Source organism: Hyaena hyaena, unplaced genomic scaffold (assembly GCF_003009895.1).
Source record: "Hyaena hyaena isolate Hyena2069 unplaced genomic scaffold, ASM300989v1 scaffold_300, whole genome shotgun sequence".
NCBI lineage: Eukaryota > Metazoa > Chordata > Mammalia > Carnivora > Hyaenidae > Hyaena > Hyaena hyaena.
In genome coordinates this window covers 779553-805684 of record NW_024080933.1, presented here as the reverse complement: position 1 = coordinate 805684, position 26132 = coordinate 779553, and the positions used below count along the sequence as shown (strand labels likewise).

The window sequence follows — 26132 nt, the reverse complement described above, 5'->3', positions numbered from 1 at the left end:
GGCACAAATGAGACTTAACAACCAAATGAAAGAGTAGAAATAGCATGGGTCCTCATTGCTTGCTAAATTGGGGGAAAAAATCCTACAAAGCTAAACTAAACCAGCTCATCAGTCAGTCCTTAGTCACATTCTAAAAGTGTGGATTAATCAAGAAGTGAGGGAAGAATGGAGCTGGGCCTCTGCCTCCCATTCTTTGAAGCACGATAGAATGATGAGCCCAACATTATAAGCCTTTCTGCCATCACAGACCAACCGAGTTAAGCTCATTTCGGGTGGTTATAAAGATTCATGTAGCAATTATTTAGAGGCTTGCACATCCACCCTTTAATCAGGCTAGGGAAACGCACATGCTAGCTATTTTCTGAATGTTTAGCAAGGAGGAAAAAGCAGACATGATTCTAAAAGCAATTTCTCTCTAACTGCCTTGGAGTTTACACTTCCCAGTTTCTATCCCTACACTCTTTGAGGGAAATCAGAGAGCCATCTATAAAAATATCCAGAAAGGTCCTGAGAGGTTGATAATGGAGACTGGCTTTACCTCCCAGCTCTGACTCCCTCTGACCACAAACACCACAAACGCAGGTTCAGTGATTCTCCCAGCAAGCAAGCTCTTTTTCTTCATGTCACTCCAGAACTTTCATTCTGTATCCTGGTGCCTTTTAATAAGGGCACATTTTCATCTCAGTGTTGGACTTTAGATTATAAATGTTTTCTTTTTCTTCCTAGAGGACAGATTCAAGTTCGACTCCTTTCTACTGCCCCCATCATCTAGCACTAGTTCAAAAATATTTACTGAATGAATCCATGTATGAACAAATAGTAGATGTCATATATTTTGGTCAGGGGTCACATACCTCCACCATGAACTTTCTTCCTTCTCTGCCTTCCATTCATAACCCATGGTTTGCAGATAAGGCCCTTGACCACCAGATTCCACCCTCATACCCAGTTATTCCCTCTCCTCACCTGAATCCAGACACACCTGCATGAGGGCTCTGCATCAGCATTTTAAGATCTCCCCAGGTGCACTATGTTACTACTGCCAGGCTTTCACACTTGCTGGTGGCTTTTCCTGAAAACCCACCTGCCTGCTCCAGCTGACTACGAGTCACGGTTTAGGATGCCAGGCAGGTGTCAGCTCTGTGGGAGAGTTTTCCCAGTCCTAGCTCCAGCCCAGGCTGAGAGGGGACTCATTATGCCCTTCTCTGCTCACATGCACTGTCACAAACTAGGTTAGGGTCTCCCTGAGGCCATGTACCTACTCTTAGTAATGGCTCACTCCCTGTATATTGAATAATGTGTCTATAACAGTAGAGTCTCAATAAATATTTGTAGGATCAAAATGAATTAGTTGTATCATTTTAAGGCAGTAAAAACTACCTGAAAGAGGCTTTAGCTCCTTATGCCTCTAAAAACATTATTACAGAAAACATTAAATATTGACTGTCACCGTTTCAGCCAGTGGTTCTCAAAATTACCCACACCAGCAATATCAGACACCACCATAGAACACATTAGAGGGGCACCTGGGTGGCTCAGTTGGTTAAGCGTCTGACTTCAGTGTCTGGTCCATGAGTTGGAGCCCTGCATAGGACTCTGTGCTGATAGCTCAGAGCCTGGAGCCTGCTTCAGATTCTGTGTCTCCCTCTCTCTCTGCCCCTCCCCTGCTCATGCTCTGTCTCTAAAAAATAAATAAATGTTGAAAATTAAAAAAAAAAAAAAAAGAAATACAAAATTTCAGATCCTGTCATCTAAGGACTCTTAAGTCAAATATTCTGATATAGGGCCTAGAAATCTGTATCTTACCAGCTGTCAAGGGGATTCTAGTGATTGCTGGCAAGAACAACTGCTTTAATTAATCAGAAGCAATATTTGGGGAATATCAAGTTCAAATCTTAGGTCCATTCAAATCTTAGGTCCTTTGCTTGCTTTGATGGTTAGGCTGATTTGGTCAAGTCAGCCAAATTCTGTGAGACTCACTTTCTTCATTAATGTAAGGCAAAGGGACCCAAGTCTAGTGACCAACTTAAAATGCCTATAGTAAATGTTTAGCAGATGGTGGTTCCTAACTTCTTGTTTCCCAAAACATATGCCATCAAAGATTCATCCCAAAAATACTGAGGAAGAGAAGAAACAATAATGCTGCCTGGTCAAATAACTGAGAAGTAAGGTATTTGTTCATCTCTTAGAGATCCTCCATTCACATAAGCATATTAAAGGCTCTGAGAAGACTTACAACTTTTTTCAAAACTTTGATCCTACCTTTTCCAAGATTTTTCTATTTGTTTTCTTTCTCTTTCCTCTCCTCTCTCTCCCTTCTTTTTAAAAAAATTTAAATGTTTGTTTATTTTTGAGAGGAAGGGACGGGCAGAGAGAGAGGGAGACACATAATCTGAAGCAGGCTCCAGGCTCTGAGCTGTCAGCAGAGAGCCCTACAAGGGGCTCGAACTCATGAACCCATGAGATCATGACCTGAGCTGAAGCTGGATGCCTAACTGACTGAGCCACCCAGGTGCCTTTCCCTCCTTTCCTTTTTACTTGGGGAGAGGAGAGTAGGGGTGGGGTGCGTGGGTGGGTAGCAGTCAATAGGAGTCAAACACTTAGTTTCTGGTTATTTAGGAGGACAAAACAAACAGAACATTTCCACCCTGGATTTGCATTTTACATTGTTTGCTTTTTTTATCGAAATTTTGGAAGAAGAATGACCTCAAGAATTTCTTATTGACATACTGAATGTTTGGAAAATTTGAATTATTGTTTGGCAATCACTCAACGAACATTTATTGAATACGTACTAAATGTCAGGTGCTGTCTTGGGTGTTGAGCACACAGAAAAAGGGGAAAGAACAAATCTGGATCAGAAAGACCTGTATGAGGAGATAATATTTGAGCCAAGTGAATGAACAAGTCAGCCATGGGGAGATAAGGAGAAAGATCTAGGCATATGGAACAGGAAGAGGAAAGCTGTCAAAGGAAAAAACTTGGTGCTTCTGAAGAATGCAAAAAAACAAACAAACTAAAAAAAAGTGTCTATTGTTGTTGCAGAGTGGGGAGAATAAAGAATGGAAAGATAAGAAGTTATGAGTGCTAGGCTGGCCAAATCATATCACATTAGCCCCAGAACATGGTTTGGTTTTATTCTAAGTACAGTGAAAATGTCTTTTTACTAAATATGCTGCTTTGGCCTAATTTTTAGTCATGAGAATCTTGCCCTATATTCTCAATCTTCGCTGGTAAAACACAGAAACTTCAAACACAGAGAAAGCCCAAGTCTTTTCTCTCCATCCACCCCATCCACTCACCTATCTCCTCAAACCTCCCTACTCCCCCTCCCACCAAGAGTCACCTCTGGCTTCCAACATACCAGGCACTGTACTTAATAGGTAGCAAACATATAAAGATAAGTAAGACAAAGCCTCCACTCTCAAGGAATTGATCATCTAATAAAATACTTACAATGTGAAAGAGGCCTGGTAGAGGAATAAATGATTGTTCATTGCATTGAAATTCCTTGCCATATTTCTTGGAGTCAATAGACATATTGAGGCTAAATCTTTGGGTGGAATGAAACACCACAAGACTTTGATTGCTTACTACATACAATGTGCTATTTGACCATGTTCAAAAGCATGCGAATCATCATTGTTTGCACCCTGAACTTGTGTGGAGCACAGAAACTAGGGTTTCAAAGCTGACACATCAAACTTAGTTCCTCTGTCACCCATAAGACTTAATCTTGCTTAGGGGTTGGCTCCCATACTTGAATGATTGTCCTACTACATAGTTTTAAAAGCCCTTGGAAATTATTTCTTTATTTCATTAACCAAAGTCTTTTCCCCTCTAACACTTTGTTGAAATGCCTCTTATAAAAAAACCTTTTTCTGTTTCCTGTGGCAAAGGAAAGGAAGAAAAATAGTAGCAACGAAGCATATGCTAAGGTAATTTAAGAGTTGTGATAAGCCAAAAGGAAAGATAAACAGCCCCCAGAAACCCACAAAGTTAAAGAGGTTGTTCCTTTATAAAGAAGTCTAATTGGACACGGCAGGGGTCTTGATCAGTGTGCTTAGTTGTTTTATGGGTAGAATTTTCTACTATAATGTAGGAAGTTAAAGTTACGCTCAACTTCTCTGAAATTGCTTTTCTCATATCTATCATTCAACCTTGAACTGGTATGAGCAATTGTGGAAGGGGTAGGATCATGGAAATGTGTGTATAAACACTACACCTGAGGTATGTGATTAGTTTTTAGAATCTGCCAACTCTTTGGCTTGAGCAGCTACTCAGTTTTTGTCCCATTTTGAATTTCTCTTGTGATTTTTATAGTCTGTCAATTTTGAGTAGCCCAACTGTTTACAGGAGGTGCTGATGCACAGTAAAAAGTCAGAAAGAGAAAAAGAAGCCCAGTGAAGAGAGGATGCCCTACCTCTCTATAGCCTCCAAAGGAATCTCCAAGTTAATGTCAGGTTTAATGAGGGAAGCTGGACAAAGGTTCTAAGTTCTCTAGGGGAGTGTGCTTGATTCTACTGTCCATGTAGTATATCATTACTATTAATAAACAGTAATGGTAACTTGGCATGCCTGCTTCTCACTGTGCAAAGGAGAGACTATTTTTTTCCACACATTATCTTGAAGCATAATTATCCCTGTGTTATAAATGGTGAAACTAAAACACAGAGAAGTTAATTAAAGAACTTGCCCAAGGTAACAATAGTCCAAATGGGAAAGGGAATAAGGCATTAGACTTTGGAACTCCTAAGAGAGGGTTTTTCAGAACTGTGATGGAGGCAAAATAAACCCATGGACTCCCACTTTTCCCTCCCTAGGAAACAGTTTTCAAAGTCTTTTTTGGTCTTGCCCTCTGAAACAATAGGTTTTGAAAATAGAAACACTCCCATCCCCAAGTAGTTGCACAACGGTTTCTGGATGGCACTTGCCATCCCATGTAAGCTCTTTCCATGTGTTCTCTGCTTTGGTTCAGTACCCTGACAACAGGGCATGCTCTACCACTGGGTCTCCACCTCAGGAAGGAAAATCACTCCTGTATAGAGGCCCTTGAAAATTCTGGATGCATTGCAATATGGGATGTTTCTTAGATCAACCTAATTCAATCTAGGTTGTTCAGAACATGCAACTTGGCATGAATACGAGGTAGGTATATATCTTCTATACATGTATAAGGAACTGCATTTAGCTTATATAATATATATGCTATACTTTCTCCATCCCAGAAAAGAGAGTTTTTCATATTTAATGTTCCTGAAATTAGGACTTTACAATTATTGTTCACTTTTAATGTAGCATTTATTTTTTCCTTCCATGGGATACTGTAATTCAGTCTATAGGGTATCTACCATCAATGCCATCTTTTAATCAAGAATATATCATATTTATTTGTTTCTATCACAAGTCCCTTTCACTAAAGGACTTATGGCATCATAGAACAAAATACAACGAAATATAAATAGAATTTACTCAGCACAGGAAGTCTCACTTGTGAAAGTCTGAATCTTTTCCAAGGCAGGCTAGAGTAAAATCAAACCGTAGAAGCCTCCAGGTTATTTTGAGAAAGGAATCTCATACTGATCTTATGCTGCTATGAGAACATAGGCAAGTTAGGGCCAGCAGAGTCTCAGAGTTGCACAACTCATCAGTGTCAGACACATTGCCAGAAGGAAGCCAGGGGAGTTGGCTCTGGTATGACGATGGCCCTTCAAATCCAAGCAATGCCCAGCACCTGTGACACGATGGATGTACTGTGGATATTTAATCAAGATGTGCTGACAGTCCATGGCTAACATCAGAACCAGAGGTGAGGCAATCTTCTACATTGCATACTCCATATCAAAAATAACAACAACAACAAAAATACTGGATTTTGAATTCTTCTCCTTCTAGCTCCTCAGCAGTGACTTTAGCAGACCAGCATAAAACTCAGCTCTGTTATAAAGATATTTGGTCCAGACTCCCTAAAACTCACCTAACCTTTTCATGACCCATGTAAGCTTTTCTTCCTATGTACTTGTTGTTAAGTCCACCTAGGGAAGTATAGAAAAGCAGAGTAACTGTGCAAAGGAACCAAATAATTTGTCCATTGGAAGTTATGATCTTACTTGGTAAATACATTAAACTCATCACTGAGTGTAGAGGTTAGACAGAAGCTGAATGTAGGTGAAACTGCTACTGGTAGCTTAGGGGAAACCAAGGGGAATCAATAACAAAAGTAAGAGCATATTTTGGGGGTAGTGTAAGTCTAGGGTGTAAGAAGTTTATTAATTCAGTGTGTTACAACAAATCAGTGGTTTGAAACACATACATGCATATCTTCATGTAACACAAAATGAGAAACAAACTATGACTTAATATATGTGAAAAGATAGACAAAGCCTTATACCACATTGCACACATGGGGGAAAATAATAGGAGACCTTGGTAGTGGGAAGTTTGATTCCATTAGAGTACTGACAAGGTACTTGAGTTTTCTGATCCTTAAAAGTCTTATCTGTTAAGTAGGGGTATTAGTACCCTTTGTATGTACCTCACCACATGGTGGTAATGAGGGTTTTAAACAGATACAGCACATAACAGTGTTTTCTAAAGGCAAAATGTAATGCCAACAGGGATTATTATTGATGACAATGGTTATAGTCTCATCACCACCATCAAAGTCAATAAGCTAGATAACTGGGACTAAAAATTCAAATACCTACGGAGGCCAAGGAAATCACAGAAAGGAGTAAATGGAAAATGCCTGCTCCATCTAAAATGGACATCCTCTGTTTGGTTTAATTAATTTTTGGCTGTGATATAATGCAAGAGAATAGTACTACATTTGTTGTTATTTTCAAAAAAGAATTAAGAATATTTACATAAGGGGCACCTGGGTGGCTCAGTCGGTTAAACATCCGACTTCAGCTCAGGTCATGGTCTCACAGTTCGTGGGTTCAAGCCCCACATCGGGCTCTGTGCTGATAGCTAGCTCAGAGTCTGGACCCTGTTTTGGATTCTGTGTCTCCCTCTCTCTCTGACCCTCCCCTGCTCATGCTCTCTCTCTCTCTCTCTCAGAAATAAATAAAATATTTTAAAAAAGAATATTTATGTAAGATATCCTGATGTTTCAATGTGGTCACCTAAGTAAAAACACTTTAAAAATATCAGTAAAAACAAACCCCAATAGCCTTGTAAGCTCATTTGTCATTTACCTCTGAAATAATGTACATAAGCTTGTTCCTTGAAACAGAAAATGTTATACTAATGTAAGTGATGTCATCGTATGACCATTATCATAAATCCAGAGGGTCAACAGTTTTAGTCCCCTATCTTTGGGTGGGAAAACCTGCTTCTGTGCTTAAAAATTTTTTTTTTTAATTTTTGAAAGAAAGAGTCAGAGCATGAGCAGGGGAGGGGCAGAGAGAGGGAGACACAATCTGAAGTAGGCTCAGGCTCTGAGCTGTCAGTGCAGGGCCCAATGTGGGGCTCGAACTCAAGAACTGTGAGATCATAACCTGATCTGAAGTTCGAAGCTTAACCAACTAAGCCAGTCAGGCACCCCTGCTTCTGTGCTCTTAAAGAGAGCTGACACACTTAGCAACACAAGATATCTTTAGAAATGGAGTAAATGTATTATGCTTTGTTCTTGTTATTTTCTCAGAATTGTGACATTTGAAAGAAAATATCTAGCCCCAGTTCTCCCAATACTATGAAGATATACCATATCTTCAAATGAAAAGGCATATGAACTTCATTCCTCATGAACTGGAGGAATACTGCTAAAATGTCCACACTACCCAATGCAATGTACAGATTCAGTGTAATCCCCATCAAAACACCAATGACATTTTTCTCAGAACTAGGAAAAAGAACCCTAAGATATGTATAGAGCCACAAAAGGCCCTCAATAGCCCAAGAAATCTTGAGAAAAAAGAACAAAGCTGGAAGCATCACACTTCTTAATTTCAAGCTATACTACAAAGCTCTAGTAATCAAAACAGTATGTTACTGGCACAAAAACAGACACGTGGATCAACAGAACAGAATAGACAGTCCAGAAATAAACCCATGCATATAGGTCAATTAATCTATGACAAAGGAGAGAAATATACAATGGAGAAAAGACAGTATCTTCAATAAATGGTGTTGGGAAAACTAGGCAGCTACATGCATAAGAAGGAAACTGGACCACCTTCTTATGCTATATACAAAAATAAATTCAAAATGGATTAAAGACTTAAATATAAAATCCAAAACCATAAAACTGCTAGAAGAAAACAGGCAGTAATCTCTTTGACATCAGTCTTTTAGCAATATTTTTTGGACCAGTCTTCTTAGGCAAAAGCAACAAAAGCTAAAATAAACAAATGGGATCAAATCAAACTAAAAACTTTTCTACAATGGGGGAAAAAACCACAACAAAATGAAAAGGCAACATAATGAGTGGAGAAGAATCTGCAAATCATCTGATAAGAACTTAACATGACTTAATATCAATACAAAACAAAACACTAAATGAACAACCCAATTAAAAAATAGGCAGAATACTTGAATAGATATTTACCCAAAGAAGACCTACAGAAGGCCAACAGCACAGGAAAAAATGTTCAACATCAAAACCACAGGGAGATACCACCTCACATCCTTCAGAATAATTATTAGAAAAAGATAGTAACAAGTGATGATGAGGATGTGATGAAATAGGAACCCTCGTGCACTGTTGGTGGAAATGTAAATTGGTACAGCCAATGTGGAAAGCAATATGGAGTTTCCTTAAGAAATTAAAAATAGAACTACCATACGATCCAGTAACTCTACTTTTGAGCATTTATCCAAAAAAAACCCCAAAAACAGCAATTTGAAGACATATGTTCATTGTAACATTATTTACAATAGCCAAGATGAGGAAGCAACCTAAGTGTTCACTGATAGATGAATGGATAAAGATGATGTGGACAATGAAACACTATTCAGCCATAAAAGAAAATGAAATCATGCCATTTGTAACAATATGGGTCGACCTAGAGGGTATCACATGAAATAAGTCAGAGAAGGACAAATACTGTATGATTTCACTTATATGTGGAATCTAAAAATAAAAACAAAACAAATGCACAAATGCAAGAAAACAGACTGATACAGGAAACAAATTTTGGGGAGGAGAACAAAACAGGTGATGGGGATCAGGAGGCACAAACTTCCAGTTACAAAATAAGTCATGGGCTATAGCACAGGGAATACAGTCACTAACATTTTAATAACTTTGTATGGTGACAGATGGTAACTACACTGATCATGGGGATCATTTTGTAATGTATAAAAATATCAAATCATTATGATATACACCTAAAACTAATAGGATATTATATGTGAATTATACTTCAATAAATAGAAATTCTCCCAACACTACAGAATTAAAAATGAAAGGTCCAAGAAGACAGGTGACCGCCCTGGTAACATGGTGAGTTGTCAGTAAAATTAGGACTCAGATTGGATTCTCTGGCCCCCACTGTCTCCAGGACTCTTTTCTTTCTTACCATGACTTTCTTTCTTTGTTTCACAGATTCTTTTTATCTTCTGAACCCTTTCAGCAATTTGAGATCAATAAAAAGAGGCAGAAAAGGCCAAATTTGCCCAGTGTAATACAACTTTTTTCCCCTCCCAGTTAGTTATTTTCACAACCAATCTTCAGTCTTTATATTCTAACTAGTTTTCAGTTTTCAAGAGATGGTGCACAGGTTAGCAAAAGAAATAATAATATTAGCATCCTAATATTTAAATAAGTGGTGTTCCATCCTTCCTCTTTGCATTTTTTAAAGCAAATTGTTTGACCTGAGTGAGAAGAAGATGAGAATAAGCCACAAAGAAATAGGTGTGGAGTCATAAGCTGGTAAAGATCACTGTTCCTTTACTGCAGCAACAGAATCTGATAAAAATGTATCAAAGACAGCAGTTACTGCAGAAAGAGTAATGTGTAAAGCAGTATCTTAAGCAGGCTGAGTGAAAGGGGTGGGTGGGTAATGGTGAGATGCCCCAGGGAGATGGAAAAGGTCATTGAGATGAAAATAAGCTTGGGAAACTTGGAAAGGTGCTCCATTACCACAGATGGGAAGAAAACACAGTGTCCAATCATATGGAACAGATTGAAATGCAATTCCAGTCAAGTGTGAATGCCACTGAATGCACTGTAGAACTATTTGGGGAACTGGCAGGAAGGAATATGAGTCCTGTCCTCACCCCTCAGTTGGACATCATCACTATTCAAAAGTAGTGATTTGTAAGGTCATCACTTAGATGAATGAATCTTTGTAAATTCTAAGCAAGGATGAGGAGTGGGAAGATGTGATAAAGAAAAATTAGTGATCTTTCTGAATAGGGGCCTGGACTGTTCTGCTGAGGTGTTAAAAAGATGACACACCATCAGCTGAGTTTATTTATTTGTTTTTAAAGTTTAAGCAAAGAGATGCAAAGTTGGCCTTTGGAATGCAAAAGTGGGGGGTTGGGGGAACAGGAACAATTGATCACTGCCTTTATTGTTAGCTTCCCATGGTTGAGTGTTCAAAGATAGAACTGGTTCAACTCCAAGATGTTGTCTTAGAAACAATTATTGTTTTCCACTAAAACACAACTGTAGCAGAAAACATTAATTTAAGTGGTAACTGCCTAAATGCTTCAATATCAAGATTGTGTGTGTCCTCTCATTTTTGGATTAATAAGCCAAGAAATAAGGACATTAAGCAATGGAAATCATAAAACAAAAGATTTGACAGAAGATGACAAAAGAGAGTGCTGGCATTGGCTTGAGGGGAATCAGACAGGCTGGTACTGGAATTCTAAAGTGCCACACAAAATAGTTTTCCCATACCTTATTAGTTTGTTCAGATTTTAGATTTTAAGTATTAACTGTATTCATTTTCTTTACCAGCTCTTTGTTTCCTGTGCCAACCTTGCTGCACTATGTCACCAGCCAGAAATGTCTTCTCCATTCTTTAACTCTTCTATTACAGAATGAGGAAAACAGCTTGGGGGCCAGGGTCTGCCCCCACTACTTTCTTGGGCCATTCTTTAGAAATTGAAAATACCCTCTGCCCACCTTTCATCCATCCTTTGACTTCATTCATTATTTGTTGCTCATTCACCTGATGTTTACTGAGAGTCTGCTATGTGTCAGAATCTGTGTGAACTAAATGTGTAGAGTAAGTAAAACAGAAGACAGGGAGATTTGATTCTGGTCTTCCAAGAGCTTAAATCTAATGCTGAATGTAGACAAATACCACAGGGGGTTCAATCAGAGAGAGACAAGGGAAGGGAGGTTAACACAGACTAGGAAGATCGGAAAGATTTCTTGGAGAGAAGACCACCATGTGCAAAGATTCTAAGTCACAGCTGTGGGATATTCATGGAGTGGGGTGAATGATGAGAGATGGGAGTAGGGAGGGGCACAGAAGCCTTTGACAATAGGCTAAGAGGTAGAGACTATATCCTGGGAACAAGGGGGGGGTCCCACCGAAGAGTTTCAAGCAGCAGAGAGACTTGTTCACACATGCATTTTACAGAGATTCTGCAGACTGAATTGTGAACTGGATTAGCAGACATACAGACTAACAGAAAGAAGGATCAGTTAGAACCACTTATATCCCTGGGCCAAAGATAATATTAATTTGAGCCAGGGGAGTGGCAGCAGGGATAGAAAAATATCTGAGTCAAAATTGATAGGGTTTGGCAATTTATTTTGGGTAGAATTGAGGGGTAGGAAAGATGCCTCCTTGGTTTCTGACTTGAGCAAATGACTGGATGATGGGGCATACATTGAGATAAAGAAGACCAGAGAAGGATCAAATGGAGGAACATATTTGGGGTTAAATCTGTTAAGCTTCATTTCAGAACTGTTGCATTTGAATTGTCTGTTGGAGATCCTAGCGGAAATATCCAGGGGCAATTAGATATATTAGGTAAAAGATTTGACCTGGAAAAAGGGATAGCAGGCCATAAAGTCATTAACAGTAATTTTAGTTTTGAGTATGAATGATCTCCCCATGGGAGAGTATGTAAAAAGTAAAAGAAAAGTGGTCTGGGTTTTAACTTGCAAATGCCTTGGCATCTGAGGGATAAACAGAGAAAAGGTATTTATAGAAAGACAGAAGTGGTCAGAAACAAAAGAATGAGGAAGAGAAGTATGTAGAACCAGAGATGCCAAAGGAAAGGACATTTAAGGAGTAAGGAATAGTCGTAAACTGTGAGATCTGATGAGAAATGTTTACTAAATTTAGGAAGTAGGAGGCTTTGGTGAACGTAGTAGTAGTTAACAACTAAGTGAAATAGGTTGCAGAGTATGTGGGAAGTGAGAGTGAGAGAGAATAGGAAACACTTTCTAGAAATTTTTCATGGAGAGGAATAATTCCCTATATTTTTAAATCCTGTCGGCAAAGATCCTCCAGGGAGGGGATACTTAATACAGGAAGAAGGTGAGATCAGGTGTTCAGATGGGATCTAGAATACAGGTGGAGGGAAAAAAGACCTATGATGCTTTTCCCATTGTGGCAGAAATAAGATCGGAGGCTTGGAGCTCTGTAGCCACAAACAACATCTAGCAGCTCTGCCTTACTTCCTATTCAACTGGATGCCGATGCAGGTTGAACTGTGTCCCTGAAAAGATATGTTGAAGTCCTAACCCTTGGTATCTGTGAATGTGATCTTATTTGGAAACAGGATCTCAGCAGATGTAATTAAGATGAGGTTATACTGCATTAGAGTGAGCCTTAAATCCAATCACTGTATCCTTAAAAAGAGAGATTTGGAGAACCAGAGATACACATAGTGAGAAGATAGCCATAGAGGCAGAGGTTAGAGTTACATTGCTACAACCAAGGAATGCCAAGTGTTGCTGGCAACCATCAGTAGCCAGCAGAGGAAAGGAAGGATTTTTCCCAAGAGGCTTTAGAGAGAGCATGGACCAACCAACACCATGAGTTTGGACTTTTAGCCTCTAGAACTATAAAAGAGTAAGTTTCTATCGTTTTAATTTTTATTTATTTATTTAGCCAGCAAGCCAGAGAGGGTCAGAGAGAGAGAGGGAGAATCCCAAGCAGGCACTATATTGTCAGCACAGAGCCCAACACCGGGCTGAAACCCACAAACAGTGAGATCATGACCTGAGCTGAAATCAAGAGTCGGCCTCTTACTGGACTGAGCCAACAAGCTTCTATTTTTTTTAAATCTCCCAGTTTGAGGTGCCTTGTAACAGTAGCTGTAGGAAACTAATACAGATGGCCAAAATCAGGCATTCCCTAGACCAGTACCTAGAGATTATGGCTGTACCACCAAAAATTTAGCATCAGAGGCAACTATCTCAAAGGCACCATCAACTCAGGGCAGCCGCTACTAGAAAGAACAAAAAAAGAAATCTTCCTTAGGTCCGAGGAAGACAATAGATTAGACAAACACGCATCTTTTCTCATTACACCATATGGTACCCTCTTCTGTTCTAACAGTGATCAAGCTCACACCCACAATCAGAGATGATTTTAGATCTACAGATATTACAATGACCTGCAGTCAACAGGCCCAAGTAGGAAGGCCTTTACTGAAGATGCATCTGCCTCTATTCTGCTCCTGTCTAGCACTGTCCTTTTAAAACTGGATCAGTGAGAATGCCTTGAATGTGTCTCAACCTGCACCAAATATTAAATGATACAGAGAGACCAAAGAAATGACCCTTGTCTTTAAGTGGTGACAATTTCATGTTGACACAAGTGACTTATATGCATGAAATACCAAGAGAATATTACAAATCAGAATGTAATGAGGTGCTAAATTGAATAAGGCAGACTATAAGACTGTGAGGCAATTCTGACTCTGGCTCACGTTGGGTAGAGTTGGTTGGGAAAGCTTTGGGAACAAGATGGGGCCTATACTGAGATGGATGCTGGCTTAGTAATGAGGAAGCATGGTAATTACATTACCTTCTCTGTCTCATGACATCTTAAGCCTGAGATTTTTAGTAGGGCTGGGGGCAGGGTTGGGATAAAGAGCTAAAGTCCTAACAACTTCACAGGGCTCCCTAATCAACAGAAGCAAGGAGAGTTGAATCTACACATATGATAAAAATGCTCCAGTGCCTAACCATTCAAGTTCACAACACCTAGCACTGCCTCAAACACACAGTCCCTGATCAATACATATTTGTTGAATGACAATGTGTCTGAGAATATTAAACAGCTACCATTTGGAGTTCTGACATTGAATTAAGTGTTCTTCATGCCCCATCTTTTGTACTTTCTTTTGACTTTTTTTCTTTTCATTAAAATTTAGGAAAAAACTCAGTTTAAATAATCAAATATTTATACAATGCTTGGTTCAAAAATAGCAATCATTTTCCATCACTGCCAATTTTTTCTCTCCCAGAGGCAACTATATTTACCTTTTTTTTAATACAAAGGAGACACTGATCTTGGCTTTTCCCTCTACCTGCCCAATACATAGTATCTTTTCCATCTCCCCATCTTTCTTTTAGACTGTTATTCAATGCTGACACTATTATGCCCATGTAAATGCTATTCAGAGCTAAACCATGTAGTAAACGATGACTTTTTAATTTCTTGATTTTTTTCCTGGTATTGTCTTTTTAAAGTTTACTTTAGGGGTGTCTGAGTGGCTTAGTCCATTAAGCATTCAACTCTTGATTTAGGCTCAGGTTATGATCTCACGGTTTGTGAGTTCAAGCTCCACATCAGGCTCTGTGCTAGCAGCTGGGAGCCTGCTTGGGATTCTCTCTCCCTCTCTCTCTCTGCCTCTCCCCTCCCCTGTTCTCTCTTTCTCTCTCAAAATAAATAAATAAACATTAAAAAATAAGATTTACTTTAATTTATATACAAATGTCACTGAAGAGACTGATTCCTGTGGGCCAAGTTCCTGTTGTATTACTGGAACCATTCTGTGCCACAGTTTTCCTTTCTGTAAAACAGGGATAATAGTAATACACAGTGTAGTGGTGTCAATGTTCTCCACAAACCACCACAAAACATGCTGTGGTCAAAGTTGAGTTTATTAAATCACTGCAAGGAAGTATGTGGAGCCATGGAGCTTCAGTAGAAGGGGACTATAAGGGACTGTAGTAGGTGATATTAGAGAAGGCTCAAGGAAACAGGTTCACTCTGCATTTGGTGCTGTCAGAGAGAGAGGGCGTGATTCCATGATCAGACATTTCAATGTATTGTATTTATAGGAAGGGCTGACAAGAAGAGGCTAATGTGATAACTGGTAAAGAAAGAACAGTCACTCATTTCAGCTCGGAGAGAGAAATGTTTTGAATATTTATGTTTGGGATAGTAACCTTGTTTCTGTCTGTGTTTAAGCAATATTATAAAGTGGTGTTATTTTTATTTCATCCTACCCACAGAATGGCCGTGGTGAGTTTTGGTGTACTCTAGGGTTGTTTCTACTAAAGGAGAGAACACCATGACCAAGCTGGGGATGCCAGGCTAGCTCCCAATAGCATCCTCTGCCTAGATGTTGGCATCACACTGGTTCCTAGCACCAAGTGCTACTTTCATCTTTCTCACTAGTGAGGATTAAATGAGATGCCATTTATATACCAAAAACATTAGCAAAATGGTTATCATAGAACAAGCCCTTAAAATGTATGTTATAATGCACTAAAAGCACAGGAAACAAAAGAAAAAAGTAGGGAAGATGGACATAAAAATTAAAAATCTTCTCCTATCCAAGGACACTCAACAGAGTGAAAAGGCAACTTGCAGAACAGGAGAAAATGTTTGTAAGTCATGCTTCTAATAAGTGACTGATATTTAGAGTACATAAAGAACTCCAATTCAACAATAACAAACATCTTATTAAAAAGTAGGCAAAGGACTGAAGTACATATTTCTCCAAAGATAACACACAAATAGCCAGTAAGTACCTGAAAAGATGCTTATGATCCACTAATCATTAGAAAAATGCAAATCAAAACCACAAAGATCTATCACCTCACACTCATCAGAATGGCTATTATAATAAAAAGGGGAAACAGAAAATAAGCATTAGTAAGGACAGAAACTAGAACCCATGTGCACTGTTAGAGAAAATGTAAAATGGTATAGCCACTATGGAAAATAGTATGGCAAGTTCTCACAAAATTAAACACAGAATTACTGTGTGATTCAGTGATTCCCCTTCTGGGTGATACACCCAAAAGAAGCCAAAGCAGGTACTGGGACAAGTATTTGCACACCCATGTTCATAGCAGCATTATTCACAATATCCAAAAGGTGGTAACAACCCAAGTGTCCATTGACCAATGCATGAAGAAACAAAGTGTGGCATAGAGATACAAAAGAATATTGTTCAGTCTTAACAAGGTAGAAAGTTCTGACATATGCTACAATATGGATGAACCTTGAAAACACTGTACTGAGTGAAATAAGCTGGTTACATAAGGACACATATTGTGTGATTCCACTTCTAGGAGGTACCTATAGTGTCCAACTTATAGAGACAAAATAATATAGTGGTTGCAGGGGGTGGCGTGGGGAGGGGAGGTAGGGTTTTATGAGTCCAAAGTTTCTGTTAGGGAAGATTAAGATGTTTGGAGATGGATGGTAGGGATGGTTACAACAGTGTAAATGCATTTGATGTCATACAACTGTACCCTTAAAAATGGTAAAAATGGAGGGCACCTGGGCAGCTGACTCGGTTGAGCTTCCATTTTCGGCTCAGGTCATGATCTTGCAGTTTGTGAGTTCAAGACCCACAATGGGCTCACTGCTGTCAACCTGTCAGCACAGAGCCTGCTTCAGATCCTCTGACCCCCTCTATACGTTCCTCCCCTGCTTATGCTTTCCAAAATAAATAAATATTTTTAAAATGGTAGAAATGGAAGATTTCCAGTCATATATATGACTACAATAAGTGTTAGCTAAACTAAAAAATAGTATCAAACCTGACCGCTGCTCCAACTGCCTAATTCTCCTTTTAAGATATTTAATGCAAAAAAAATGCCATTTAATATTCATTACAACTGTAAAAGTTTTTTTTACTTTTACCACTCTCTTACAGGTTAAAAAAAAAAAAAAAAAAGGAACCCTAGATTATGTTGTTCAAGATTATTGTGTTAGAAAGTGGCTGAGCTATAATTTGAATCCAAGTAGGACGACCTCAAAGTCCAACTCTTAAGAATATGGTTAGGGAGAGAGGCAAACCATGAGAGACTCTTGAGTGCTGAGAACAAACTGAGGACTTATGGGTGTGGGGGGGGGAGAGGGGAGATGGGCACGGAGGAGGGCACTTGTGGGGATGAGCACTGGGTGTTATATGGAAACCAACTTGACAAACTATTTGTAAAAAAAAAAAATTAAATAAAAAATAAAGTGTACAATGTGAAAAAAAAAAGAATATGGTTACTGTGTATTATTTTTGGGAGAAGTCAAAAGATTTAGCAGGGTTAGGAGTTTAACTTCTATTGAAACTGCCCATTGGTACATGAAATCTATCTTTTCATTCAACAGAGAATTGAGATATATCCCTAATAAGGGATTGGAGCCACACTTTAAAATGGCTGTTGAATGGTATGCAGGAAGCTACTTAAGATTAAATGCAGTTTTTAAGAGACTTTGGGAGAAGCTGAAGTTCTGGATAAAAGCTGTTAGGACAGGAAACTGTTAAGATGTGGCATATAGCTCCTATTCTGTGGGCTTGCCCAGGACCTCTGTGTATGTACCAAGGAGCAGGGACAGAGATGGAGAGGAAGAATGTACACAACGTGTATCGACCTTGGGAATTTTGTCAATAGCAAGATTATTTGCTGAGGAGGAACAGCTCTGTGCCATATGTCACTTCTATGCTGTGCATCTCCAAAGGAATTACCTGTCCATCTTGCCTGTGTACTCATTTGCACCACGGTACAGAAAAGCTGTTCCAACCCTAGCTGGGCTGGAAACTGCCGGACCTTCAATCAAAGAGTGTATCTGTGTTTCAAGAAGGCACATGAGAAAAGAAAAGCTCCGATCTCTGTTGCTGTACTCCTGGGCCAGTTACCAGAGTTAGGAAGGAGTCTTGAGAACCATCGTTTCCCAATTCTCAGGATGGAAACACTGTTTCAGAGGCCAGTGTTTTTCTCTAGGAGCCCAGGTCAGTGCTCGAGGCACTATACTTTTTCCACTTGCTGCTGGGATTGCTTTTAACATTTTCAGCTAAGTGTAACAGGGCCCCAGATCACATTTCTCATCTTCTGCAAGAAAACTGCAAGGAGCTGCTTTGCATGACAGTAGGTCTATTCTGTCAGTGGCCTAGACGGTGGAGTGAAATCCAAGCTATCCAGGAGGAGGGATTGGGGGGCCTATAAATGGGACAGCCTGGTCAAGCTGGGCACAAGAAACTTACAAAAAGAATGTCAGAGCAAGAATGGAAGCTTAGAGACCTTTTGGGCCAAAGGACAACCTTAAAGGTAGGGAAGCAGAAGCACAGGATAATTGAATGAGTTGTCAAAGATCAAGCTGTAAATCAGAGACAGAGCAGAGAACACCTGAGTTCTCCAACTTCCACATCAGAGCTGCTCCATTAAGTCCATGATTCCTAAACTTATCAGACCAGAAGAACACTTGAAGGGAGCCATAAAGTCACAGTTCCTAAACCCCTCTGAAATTTACTAAACCAAAGTCTAGGGGAAGAGTGTGGGGATATGTGTGCTTTTCAAGCAGAGAAGTTGAAAAGTATTGTGATGCTGTCTTCATTTTTTCAGGCTTTAAAAAAAACTGTAACCCATGCTCCTTAATATATTGTTTTCATTGCATTCTGTGTATCTCATTGAGCTACACAAGTATTTTAACATTTAAGAGAGGGGTGAGGAAAAAAGTATCCAAAATTAGGAAAGTTGGATTTGAAATCCAGGTTATGCATTTCCCAGCTTTGTGATTTGGGCAAGTTATTTAACTTCTCTGTGCCTCAGTTGTCTCATCAATAAAATGGGTACAATGGCAAACCTTACTGCCTTGGTATGTGGTGGTGGGGGGGCGTCACATAACAGTAAATGAAGAAAGGTATATAAAGTGCTTTGTCTAACAGGTAACATGAGGGGAGAAAAAGCTCTCAGGATGAGGGTCAAACACCGTGTGGCTCTGTACTTGGGGCAAGAGCAGTGGCTGTCTCTGCAACCTCTACAGCCTTGAGAGACAGCACCCTGGACTTGGCTGCACTGTCCAGCGGGTTGGGAACTCCTCTGGAGGAGAAGCAGCCAGGGCCAACCACTGCCTGGGCCCGAGGAAGGGGTTATAGGAAGCTCTGAATATCTGGCTCAGACAGGCAGGTTGAACTGGGAAGAATTTGGAACCAAGTAGCTCATGCACAAAACAATTCACTGTGATAAAGGGAATGACACTGGGACTTGATTTCCAGATCCTAAGATCACAAGTGAGAAAGGGAGTATCTCCCAGACAGGTGTAGCCTCTGCAGTCAGGAGTTCTACCCAGAGCATCCACCCAGTTCTAAAGTGCCTAAAAACAGCCAAAACATGACACAAAATAGGTCTACTAAATATACTTTATAAAATAAGTATATTCCCCCATGTGGAGACATTCTGGTCTATCCTCCTTCCCCTTTATTACCCATTTTTCCATTCTACGTGATAAAAATAAGTCAATTAATAAAATGAAGGGAGTTACTAAAGACATTAATTAATTAATTAATTTAATAAGTATTGAGCATCTGCTATGAATCGGAGATCAGAAACCCTGTGGTGGAGGTCTCTGCATGATGGAGTGAAGTGGAGGAGAGAGCAGAGCCTACAAAGGACAGAAGATGAAGTTAAAATGCAGGACATTAGGAGAGGGGGTGAAGCACCTCACACTGTACAATGACTTTTAAGAAAGGAGTCAGTGTTTTCAGCACAGTACAATCATCAATGTGCATAGTAACTGCTGTGAGCTCTTCAGAAAATCCAAAACTAAATTAAATTACACTGAGCATAGCTGCTTAAGAGGACAAGACTATTTATAGTGTGTTAGAGGAAAAAAAAAAGTCACCCAAACCTAAACCATAATAAGGGGGAAGAAGTTTCATGAGCTTAAGAAAAATTCTGGGGGCCCCCTTTTGGCTTGACCCAAATCCAGCCCACGGATGATGGGTGGGCCATCTTGGAATGGTGTGCTTTCATTTTCATCAGAAGACAGAGTTCTAACATATCTCTGGCTATTCATACAAATTTGTAACACAGAACACCTGTTTTTCTAGGTCTGACTATAATCTCAGAGTCAGTTAATTCCCAGAAAAATTTAGTTATTATCAATGATATTTAAGGTCTCTTGTTTCTTGGAATACAGTATACATAGCCCTTTAGGAAAACTAAGGTTTATCTATGGATCAAGTTTTATCCCTGGGCTGTGCAATGTTTGGACATGTGTAGAATTGTCTTTTAACTGCAAGTGTTTTCTATGGCTTATGTGGGGGATGTTTACAAGAAATTTTGACAGGAGATTCTTTAGCATATGTATTATGGCATGGTACTGAGAATTCAGTCATCTGGGATGCACACATTATCTTTTTTAAGAGAAATTTCTTTCTGGCCTCTCTATGAGGATACACAGAATTTCCCTGAAGCAGTTGATTTGTTTTCATCTCATAGATGTTATGCATCTTGTCCTAAATGTGTTTCACTTTTTGCTTTGGTTTCTAGGAAGCTTAGAATCAAGTTTTCTGCCTATCTTAAATAATGGAACAGGACTTTACTTATAAGCCTGTACATGTTTCCCACCCAACTCCCCATACATTTTTTTCCTTCACCCTTACTGTGTCATCTAATTATAGTTTTCCAGTTAAAAAAAATGTTGTAAGCTATCAAACCTTATGGAAGAGATGTAAGAAAATAAATAAATAGATGGTTGAATGAGTGAAGGCCTGGATGGCTGAATAAATGAATGGAGTTGCTTTCTACATTGGATCTTAGCCAAAAGGCGAGAAGCAATGGAGTTCTTGCTTTTTGATGCTGAATAAGTATGATAATCATTAAGTTAGGTAAGCAACTGAATTCTTGGACCACTCATGGAAACCTGAAGCTGGCTGATTCTGATGTACTATTTTAGTTTATAATTAACCAAGACATTGCTTTTTTAAAAAGGGCTTGGGGCACCTTTAATGCACAAATGGAGACTCTCCAACTGAGACCTCTCCTTTGCCACGTAGGACCAAGTGAAAGGGTCCTGGCAGAGGCTTCCTTTTTACATTCCTTCTGTATAGTTTGATGTTACTAATGAGGGTTCCAAACCCTTTATTTAGACTTAAAAAAACCCCAAAACGCAACCTTTTATGAGAGGGGAGGTGAGCCAAGGTTTTTAGATTATAATGTGTCTGCACGTATATTTTCTGCCTTGTATGCTGATAGCAAACTGCAAATCCTATTCTGATTTGGAATGTTGTCTTATTCTTCCATCCACAGGAGCCTCCATTATTCTGCTGCTGGGATCCAGATTTTTTTCCAGATGAGTTATTTCATAGCATTTGAAATTATGCTTCTGTATACAAGAAACATCTCTGGAGCTAACCCGCCCTGGCAGAAGGTCAGAACACAGGATGAGCCACTTGCCAGAGCTCAGCTACCTGGAAGAAAACGCTTGAAGGGAAAGGAAAACACCACTCTTCAAAGCATCTCACTAGCCACACCTGGGTATCTGCTCGATTGGCATAGATTGAGGGTTAGAGCAATTTGGCTCCGGAGGTGCTGAGGTTTTAGTACTGTCCACTAAAAAATGCACTACAGTCATAGAAAATAATGACAGTCAAGTCATAAAGGTGAAGTTTTGTTGTTGCTTTGAGGATGTCTTCATGTTGTCAAAAACATTTTAGTTGTATAGTTTATGTCTGGGTTGTCTCTTCTCAGAACAGAGGCTCTTTGGGCAGGAAATGTGCACAGTGACTCCCCTAATGATGGGCTTCACTAATGTCAAGTATTAATAGCAACAATAAGAGGACAAATAAATTTTTTTACTGTCATGTATGGGCTGAATATGTTGGAAGAGGTTTTATTTCACCTAAGAGACAAAGATCAAATTGGTATCAAATCTTTAGAATACAAGGTCACTGACAAGAAACCAGCTTAAAAAAATTCTGTGTAATTAACCAGCTAAATGTAACACAACCAATCACCTGGCCATTTTGTTTGTGCCCAGACACCTACAGAAAATCCAACCCCTTTCATCAAATTTAATTCAGAACACTCAGGTACAGCTCTGTACTTTGCATCTTCTATGTCAAACTCTATTTTCAATCCTTTATGTCAAATCTAAATTCATGACAACTGCATTCAGCTCTTGATAGAATCCCCCAATCACCCTAGACCCCAAATCCATTCCACAAGATACACACACACCTAAGAGCACACATATTTGTACTTGATTTGCACTCACTTAGCTAAGCCAGAGTCAAGAATTTTGAATGACTGCCTGTTGGCCAGAACTTTAACAAGTTTTCATATAAGTAGCTGCTGAAAACAAGGGTATTGCACGATTGGGTCTTCACCCCTCAGGTGAAGAAATCGTATCCATACAGCTCTTGTTTGGGATGAAAATGGACCCTCAAATGTTCTGCAGTATTTTCCCCTGCTACCGAAGCTTAAATGGCTATCAATCTTAAGTGAGCTGAACAAATTGATGTGAGTGATGAAAAATGGATAAGTTTGACTCCAAACACACAGAACTGTTGTGTCCACCAAAATGAGGTCTTGATTAGGCAGAAAGCCAACAAAAATACCCTATCAACAACTTATAATCTGATACAATGTCAAAAAGAAAAAGAAATCACTCAGTGTTATCACTGAGAAAACATTCTGGATAGCCCTGAGATACAAACTGACCTCTCTTATGGAAATCATCTTTGCCTGGCTATCCATACATGCATAAAAGGATATAGTTTTTAAAAGCTCATTTTCTCCCTAATAATTGTCTGTTTTTAAAAAGCTATCAGCAGGTGCACCTCATTTCAAAAGCCTCTTGTCCTTCATAATACAATATTCATCACGATTACATAGTATGAAATAAAAAGCAGCAAAACATAAGCGAGGATAGTTCAATTAAATGCAACATAATCTCTACAGCAAAAAATGGTTCTGTAGCTAAAATCAGGTTCCGATGAAAGGAAAAAGGGAATATATTTCCACATATTTTTAATTATATAGAATTTCCTCAAACATGATTTTTCATAATATATTCCATTAAGTTAACATCACATTTGAAGAAAGAGCATTTTCCGATTTCATTTTAAGCCTGATTTTGAGCAATTACAGTGTCATTGTTCCGCGGTAGAAAGGTTGAATTCATTTACTGTGTGGTTATGCTAGTTATGATTGATGTCTCTTCTCCAAATGATAAACCAATCACCCCAATGATGTAATGTCATTTTAAGAGTGCCATAATCACATTTCGCTCAAACTAGAAGCTCTGATGAGTTCTAATAAAGATTTATGGTAGATTAAAGGCCTTCATAATATCAACAATGGATTGCTCATTTGATGAGAGATTTGATTAGGTAATTTTTTTGAAAAAGAATACAAAGAGTTTACTAAATATATCAGGCCTGGCTTTGAAGAAGGGCATGGGCCATCATAGGGAGCAGTTCATCATTCCATCTTCAGAATGAATCATCTTCAGTGTATTTGGGAGGTCGTCTCTAATGCAGGGGTTGAGGCCCGTGGTGGCACATTCTCATGGATGAAGCCAAAACACAACCTCACCAAGGTACACTCTTGCCATGGAAAGCTCCTTACTGCTTTTGATAGGATATATTAATTAATACCACAAGTGGCAAATTGAGAGGATAACTCCAAAGCTTTTGGGTCAGGAGCAATTTATTTCTGCAAATGTCTCTCCTTGGGCCATTGGGTACTTAACCCTAGATGTTGCCCACTCTTAAGTTTCTATGTTTTATAAACATTTCACCAACAAGATACCAAAATAAGGCATGATTATCGCTGACCTCAGGGCAATTCTTCCTAAGATCCAGAGACTGGGAACTGCAGTAGTAGCTACAAAATCCTCAAAGGTGGCACAGAACCTTGTGACCACTATGTCTGCTCTGTGCACGTGAAAATCACAAGGAGGACAACTAGAGCCTTAGAGGCAATATTTGTCATGGTACCATGCTATCAGTTTGTTAAAATCAAATGAAGTGGCACATGCTGAGGGCTATAGGAGAGGTCACCCCCTGAACACTTTAGACTTGGCAAGGCATTCAGTATTCATGTCAAGGGAATGCATTTTAATCACAAAATCATCTAAACAAGCAAGCAAAAAAGTCAGAAGCAAACCATCAAAAAGCAAGAGATCTGAAATGCACACAAATTGGGCACGTGAGGGTGTCCAGGGTCACTCAGCTATGACCAGAATGGTAGTAATACAAAATTCAATATTCCATTGTCTCTCTGCACTTCACCTTTGAGACCTGAGTGCTCTCATGTGCAGCAGTGGGCAAATTCCTCTCACTGAAGGAGGCCCAAGCCCTGATAAGATAAGCAAAACCTCTTCAGTAACTGCGACCTTCAATAAATGTATCCTGGAACTGCAATGCCACAAAGCGACAAGCATATTTCACCTGACGCTGCCCACATCACCTTTCCCAGCCCTTGAGTCAGAGTTGTCATTTTGTCAGAGACATGAGAATATCACACAGACAACACTGCACATTCAGACACCACAGTTTCCTTACCACTGCTGGAGGCTTGCTGGGGCCCTGAGCATGCTCTGAGCAGGTATGAATTGGGGGAGAACTCCTCATCAGGGTTGGTGTCCATGATTTGATGGGAGGTGTTGCTGTCTAGCAATGGCATCTGGCAGCTAACTGGTGGAGGATTATGGGAGCTAGGCAGCTGAGCAGATGGGAGGAGGCTAGACGAGGATGTAGGTGGGATGGGACGACCTGGGAAAGAGGACAGAGGGGTCAAAGGTCAGCAATGAGTGTCATGAGAGCATCCAGAGAAAGTTACATTGAAACCACCTCACAATATAAATATCAAGAAGGGAAAGAAAGGAAAGAAAGAAAGAAACTCTCCAAATATATTTTTTTGAGTGGTTTGATGTTTCTCCAAGTGTCCAAATTCATTCTGTAGGTAGCTACATATTTCACAAAATGGGCATGAGTGAAAATATCCATCTATAGGGCCGAAATGCAATCAGTCAGGAAAACATCCACTTCTTTCTATCTTCCCTGTTATAGCCCTACTATAATTCCCTATAATCTCTCAATGGACTGTCTTCTTTACTGGTTTCCCTGCTTCCTCTCTTGCCATACCCCCATACATCCATCTACTCCCTACTGTACACATCTCTTCTCTACAGATGCCAGAATAATATATTTATTTTTGAGAGAGAGAGTGAGAGAGCGAGCATGAGTGAAGGATGGAGAGAGATAGAAGGGGACATTGGATCTCAAGTGGGCTCTGTGCTGACAGCAGAGAGCCTGATGCGTGGCTCGAACTCACAAATCGTGAGATCATGATCTGAGCCGAAGTCAGATGCCCAACTGACTGAGCCACCCAGGTGACCCCAGAGTAGTATTTTCAAGACAGAAATCAGGTCTCATCACTCTCCTGCTTGGAACCCTTCAATGGCTTTCCACTACATGTTGAAAGAAAACAAAACTCCTTGTGATGACCTACATATTTTGTCTCCTCTAGCACAAGCTGCTCCTTCCACCTTACCTGTTATAGTGGCCTCTACTTGACCCCTTATTCTCCAGCCAATGTGGCCATTTTTACTTCTGTTACTTGAGCATGCGATATCATTCTGTTTTCTGAGCCTTTACATTTCTTGTTCCCCTGTGTGGAATATTCTTCCCACCTGCCACCTCACTGATATTCACAAGCCTGCTCCTTCTCCTGAAACTTTTCCTGTTTGCCTTCTTGAAAGTCGCTCACCCATGCACTTTATCCTCTTAGCCTGTTTAAATTTTTTCATAGCCCTTGTTACTATCTGAAGGTGGACATCTCCCTACATTATTCACCCCTGTACCCTCAATAATTTTCTAAGGAATAGTACCTGCGGAATGAATGAGCAACCAAATTGTTTCAGGGTAGTGGTAGAAAGGGCCACACATTTGCATCCTAAAGAATTGGACAATGCCCCCACTCTCTCCTCCACCACCACTGTTTTGTTCTGCATACCATGGGG

General features: G+C 39.6%; 1 protein-coding gene across 1 annotated transcript in view; it reads right to left on the bottom strand.

Moving 5' to 3' along the window:
* Nucleotides 1–26132, bottom strand: part of TENM2 (teneurin transmembrane protein 2) — a 1153031-nt gene that overhangs the window by 363464 nt on the left and 763435 nt on the right. The window contains 1 exon segment of the mRNA XM_039247655.1: nucleotides 24673–24882. Coding sequence (XP_039103586.1) covers nucleotides 24673–24882 — 210 coding nt within the window.